Source organism: Urtica dioica, chromosome 2 (assembly GCF_054948205.1).
Source record: "Urtica dioica subsp. dioica isolate 48M chromosome 2, U.dioica_male_clone48M_v1_H2, whole genome shotgun sequence".
Classification (NCBI taxonomy): domain Eukaryota; kingdom Viridiplantae; phylum Streptophyta; class Magnoliopsida; order Rosales; family Urticaceae; genus Urtica; species Urtica dioica.
Genome location: NC_142757.1, coordinates 35,619,707 through 35,625,730, shown reverse-complemented (window position 1 = coordinate 35,625,730; position 6,024 = coordinate 35,619,707). Strand labels below are relative to the sequence as shown.

At 44.9% G+C, this 6,024-nt stretch overlaps 1 protein-coding gene across 1 annotated transcript; it reads left to right on the top strand.

Moving 5' to 3' along the window:
* Positions 1 to 5,256: 5,256 nt before the first annotated feature.
* LOC149404549 (uncharacterized) lies at positions 5,257 to 5,628 on the top strand. Its single transcript, XM_089607578.1, has one exon. The coding sequence runs from the start codon at positions 5,257 to 5,259 to the stop codon at positions 5,626 to 5,628; it is 372 nt and encodes a 123-aa protein (XP_089463704.1).
* Positions 5,629 to 6,024: the final 396 nt, after the last annotated feature.

Below are 6,024 nucleotides of genomic sequence, written 5' to 3'. Positions count from 1 at the left end.
TCCCACTTACTGAGTCAATCGACTCATAGTTTTATGACCCTTGGTAATGTAGAGAAGGGCAAGGCGCCGATGTGAACAAGGAAGTTGTAGATGAAGACCAGACGTGTATCTCTTGACCTTTGGGCTAATGGGAACTCACCCGGGTTCAAACCTTTCTATAATAATATCTATATTTTGTTGAACCCCTTCCGTAAACTATGATCCCCAAACTATCTCTCGTATATATACTTAAAATTTGGGAGCTTATGTATAAATAAGAGTCGCTATAAGGCTCTAAATCCTAAACTCTAAACCCGAAAAATTTACCCAGGTTTTCGTATAACCACTTCTAACAATTATATATCATCGTAATATGTTTAATATAAGCGTTATGAGTATTATGAGTATTTATTCTGATTATGTTGATATGAGATATATTGTTATATATATATATATATATATATATATATATATTGATGTTGAGATCTGAGACGTAACCCCACCGTCTCGACCCGTGAGCCGCCGACGAGAGGTCGCGGGTCGTGACAGGTTTTGTGGTATCAGAGCCCATGTTTAGCCTTTTCTGTAGACTTGAGATACATGTTCCGGTACGGATTGTGGGATCATACTAAGCTTAATGTTGCATTGTTGTTGATAGGACGCAGATGGTTAGTAAGCAGCATCATGATTACCCTTTTTGAGACTCGTCTGAGTAAGCCTCGTGAAATGCTAGTCTCTTTTTGGGAGTCTGTAGATTTGTGTAGACATCATTAGTTGCCATGTGACATGTGAATAGTTGATGCATGAATGCAGGTTGGATATATCTTTTGACTTGATGTAGATATGAGAAATGATGTGAAATGTCGTTTTGAGTTAGGATCGTGTGTTGATGTGTTTTCTTTTCTCGCATTATCGATGTTGTGACTTGGATTTTTACCGTGCCCTCTTCCATGTATAGAATTGAGCAGGCATGGGCCCTAGACGAAACCCGTCTAATGCTGAGAATGTTACAGCGGCGGATCTCACGGAGATCAGACGCGCGCTGGAGAGACAAGCTGCCGACGCGATCCAGAGAGATGAGATGAATCAGAGTTTCGCGCAGCAGCTAGAGGAACAGAACTGCACGATCGCAAAACTCTTAACGAGGTTGAATGCGCCGCCTCAACAGCACCCGGCACCTCCAGTTCCAGGATAACGACTAGAGAATCCACCGCCAGTGCCTGTGGATCCTCCTGAGGAGCTTAACTTCCATATTCCTGACGTCGTTCCTCCAGTGAGCGAGCCGGTATACGAGAGGTTTCATAAGCAGAAGCCTCCGACGTTTGATGGCCATGTTGATCCAGCTGCAGCTGAGAACTGGGTAAAGAAGATGCAACAGATCTTCAATTACATGCAGCTGTCTGATAGCGAGAGAGTGGCTTGCGCTGTGAATCAACCTGAGGATGAGGCTAGGGGCTGGTGGGAAGTGGTGGCGTCGTCTGAGGATGTCCACTCAATGACGTGGGTCCATTTCCTCAATTTTTTCCATGGGAAGTACCCGAGTGAAGCTAACCTGTTGAACAAGGTGCGCGAGTTTATGAGCCTTCAACAAGGTTCAATGTCAGTATCAGAATATACGACAAAGTTCGACACGTTAGCAAGGTTCGCTCCTTCCCTAGTCGCTACTGATCAGGCTAGGAAGATGAAGTACATGCATGGGCTCAATGTGGATATTGTGAGCCAAGTGGATAGCGGCGATGATGGACCTCGCTCTTACGCCAACGCTGTGCAAAGAGCTTTGCGGATTGCTGGTTAGCGCGAGCGTGATTGAACTCCTGCACCGAAACCAATTTCTGCAACACCTTCTGAAGCTGCTGGCCCAAAGCAGAGTGAATCAAGGAACAGATTCAGATCCCAGTCAAGATGGGAGAGTCGGCCGCAGCGAGGAGACGGAATGAGGTCCCAGCAAGCCTCGAGTTATCGACCTCAGGGAAGTTCTGGAAACAGATCACAGTCAGTGAACCGGAACAGAGGCCGTGAAGATAGCGGACGGTCAGGGCCGCCTAGTAAGAAGCCTAGGACCTCTGGAAGCAATCAGTCGCCCGTGTGCCGAAGATGTGGCAGATCGCACGAGGGAGAGTGTTATGCTCGTGCGCTGGTATGTTTCAAATGCGGGAAAGAAGGTCATCTGTCTCGGGTATGTGAGAATCCAGAAATAAAGACCCCTGCACCCAAAGAGCAGCCGAGAGCCAATGCCAGAGTGTTCTCCATCCGTGAAGATGATGTGCGAGCATGGTCGTCGGTCAGATTTTCGTGGATTCCTTCTCTGCATATACATTGATAGATTCAGGAGCCACGCATTCATTCATCGCATCTAGGAAGTCTGGTCAGTTAGCTGAGTATCAGAAGGAATTCTCGTACCCGTTCTTCACGGCTACGCCTTCTGGGGAAAAGGACCAGTCATTATACTGGTATAGAGATGTGGCAATCCGAGTTCATGATCGGATAATGAAAGCAGACTTGATAGAATTGGAAATGGTGGACTATGACGTAATCCTCGGAATGGATTGGATAAGTACCCACCATGCAATCATAGATTGCCAAAAGAAGTCGGTTCTGTTCCAGAACCCAGGGCTTTTACCGCTGCAGTTCCAAGGTTCCTCTCGGAAATCGAGTTTTCCGATCGTATCGGCGCTGAAGGCCATGAAGATGATGCATCAGGGATGCGATGGTTACCTTGCAAGCGTGGTAGATGTCACGAAGACGGTCAAGCCACAGCTGCAGGAGATTCCAGTTGCTAGAGATTTCCCTGATATTTTTCCAGAAGATCTTCCAGGGCCACCTCCTGATCGAGAAGTTGAGTTCAACATAGAACTCATTCAAGGCACAGCTCTGATATCGAAAGCTCCATATCGTATGGCTCCAGCAGAATTGAAAGAACTCAAGACGCAGCTACAAGAGTTGCTTGACAAAGGGTTCATACGACCAAGCCATTCGCCTTGGGAAGCGCCAGTCTTGTTTCTTAAGAAGGCAGATGGTTCTTTACGGCTCTGTATTGACTACCGGGGATTGAACCAAGTAACGATCAAGAACAAGTATCCGTTGCCGCGGATCGACGATCTTTTTTATTAACTGTCAGGAGCGACAATGTTCTCGAAGATTGACTTACGTTCGGGATACCATCAGCTGAAGGTTCGAGATGAAGACATCCCGAAAACTGCTTTTCGTACTCGATATGGTCATTACGAGTTCTTAGTTATGTCGTTTGGATTGACTAACGCGCCGGCAACGTTCATGAACCTGATGAACCGAGTATTTGAGGACTTTCTGGATAAGTTCGTGATCGTGTTCATCGACGCCATTCTAATCTACGAAAAAACTAACGAAGAGCATGAGCAGCATCTAGAACTAGCGCTAAGCAGGATAATTGAAAAGCAACTATACGCCAAGTTCTCGAAGTGTGAATTTTGGCTGGAGCATGTAGTATTCCTTGGTCATGTTGTCAGTAGCGCTGGTATCATGGTAGATCCTGCTAAAGTGGAAGCCGTGAGGCAGTGGAGTCAGCCAAGGACAGTCACTGAAATAAGGAGTTTCTTGGGTCTTGCTGGCTACTATAGGAAGTTTGTGGAAGGATTCTCTAAGTTGGCCATGCCCCTTACCCAACTAAACCGTAAAGGACAGAAGTTCCTTTGGACCGAGACCTGTGAGAAGAGCTTCCAAGAGCTCAAGAACAGGCTGACAACCGCCCCAGTGCTCACTATTCCACAAGGAGTTGATGGATTCGCCATTTACTGCGACGTGTCTAAGCAAGGTTTGGGCGCTGTTTTGATGCAACATGGGAAGATCATTGCTTATGTCTCGCGACAGCTGAAGGATTACGAGACCCGGTATCCTACCCATGATCTAGAGCTTGCTGCTGTAGTGTTTGCACTCAAGATATGGCGACACTACCTGTACGGAGTCCATTGTGACATCCATACAGACCACAAAACGTTAAAGTATCTCTTCACTCAAAAGGAGTTGAATATGCGCCAAGGACGTTGGATGGAACTCTTGAATGACTATGACTTTGATTTGCATTATCATCCCGGTAAGGCAAATAAAGTCGCAGATGCGCTTAGCCGGAAATTTGTAGCGTCCTTAGCAAGTTTGGTTGAAACATCTCTTCAACTAAAGGACGATGTTCAGCAACTAGAACTTCAGCTGATCACTGGGAGGTTAGCTGCTCTCAGCGTACGTCCGATGTTGCTGGAACAGATCAAAGATGGTCAGTACGCAGACGAATATCTTCTTGGGAAGATGTTTGAGGCTCAAAATGGTAAAGAAGGTGACTTCAAGTTGGATGAGAACGAGGTTCTAAGGTGCAACGGAAGAGTTTGTGTACCATCCAACGAGGAAGTCAGAAAACAATTGATGGTAAAAGCTCACGAGACACCCTATTCGGTACATCCAGGTGTGACAAAGATGTATCAAGACTTGAAAAAGGTCTATTGGTGGCCAGGAATGAAAAGAGATGTAGCTGAGTTTGTTCAGAAGTGCCTAACTTGTCAACAAGTTAAGGCAGAGCATCAAAAACCAGCCGGACTGCTGCAACCACTTGAGATTCCACAATGGAAGTGGGAGCAGATAACGATGGATTTTGTGTCAGGTTTGCCAAAAACCACAGCTGGTCACGACTCTGTCTGGGTCATTGTCGACAGGTTGACCAAATAAGCTCATTTTCTGTCCATCAAGACAACTCACACCGTGGATAAACTCGCTGAACTCTACATAAAAGAGATTGTTCGTCTACATGGAGTTCCTAGCTCAATCGTCTCTGATCGTGATGGTCGTTTTACGTCCAAATTTTGGAAGAGTGTACAACAACATTTGGGGACGCGACTGAAATTTAGCACTGCATTTCATCCCCAAACCGACGGCCAAAGTGAACGTACGATCCAAGTGTTAGAAGATATGCTCCGAGCGTGTGTTTTGGAATTCCACGGCTCGTGGAGTCGTTATCTTCCCTTGGTAGAGTTCTCGTACAATAATAGTTACCAAGCGACGATTGGGATGGCACCCTATGAAGCTCTTTATGGGCAAAAGTGTCGCTCTCCAGTTCATTGGGATGAAGCTGGTGAGAGCGAGTTCATCGGGCCTGAATTGCTTGAGCAGACCACCGAAGCGATTAAGAAAATTCAAGCCCGCATGAAGACAGCACAAAGTCGTCAGAAGAGCTATGCAGATAAGCGTAGAAGACCTCTAGAGTTTGAGGCATGAGAAAAAATCTTTTGGAAAGTCTCTCCGACGCGTGGTGTCATGAGATTCGGGAAGAAAGGAAAGCTCAGCCCGAGATATGTTGGACCTTTTAAAATTCTGGAACGAGTAGGCAAGGCAGCGTATCGCCTAGCCCTACCGCCGTCTATGTCCAACCTTCATGATGTGTTTCACGTATCGATGTTGCGAAAATACATGTCTGATCCTTCACATGTACTTCAAGATCAAGAGGTTGAAATTTCGCCTGACATCAGATATGAAGAACCAGCTGTTGCAATCCTGGATCGCAAGGAGAAAGTCTTGAGGAATAAGACAATACCTCTAGTCAAAGCACTATGGAAGAAACACTCCGCAGAAGAAGCTACTTGGGAGCTTGAGAGTGAAATGCAAATGAAGTACCCTGCCTTGTTCTAAGTTTTGAGGACGAAACTCTTCTAAGGGGGTAGGGATTGTAATATACAATCTTTTGTAACGCTCAACTTATGGATTTGAATAAAATAAACGAGCTCCCGTTTGTTACAATTATGTTTTGAGTGAAAGCTGGACGTATAAGTTTATCGAGTTAATTTAAAATATATTAAGGTAAGGAGAAATCTCGGAATGAATAAAAGAATTATCGAGTTTATCTCGACTAATAAATTATTTCCTAGGAAATATTCCGGAAATTAATATAAGAAATAAATTCTCAAGAACGAGAATTAATTCCGAGAAACCTTAAATATATTTTAATTAATTTAGAGCGAACGAGAAAATTCTCAGTTCGAATCATATAATTATAATCCATTCGGTTATGGGTTTAATTAAATAATT

Excerpts from the sequence above, each read along its gene's own strand:
- LOC149404549 (XM_089607578.1), top strand. The coding sequence starts at position 5,257 with ATGAGATTCGGGAAGAAAGGAAAGCTCAGCCCGAGATATGTTGGACCT.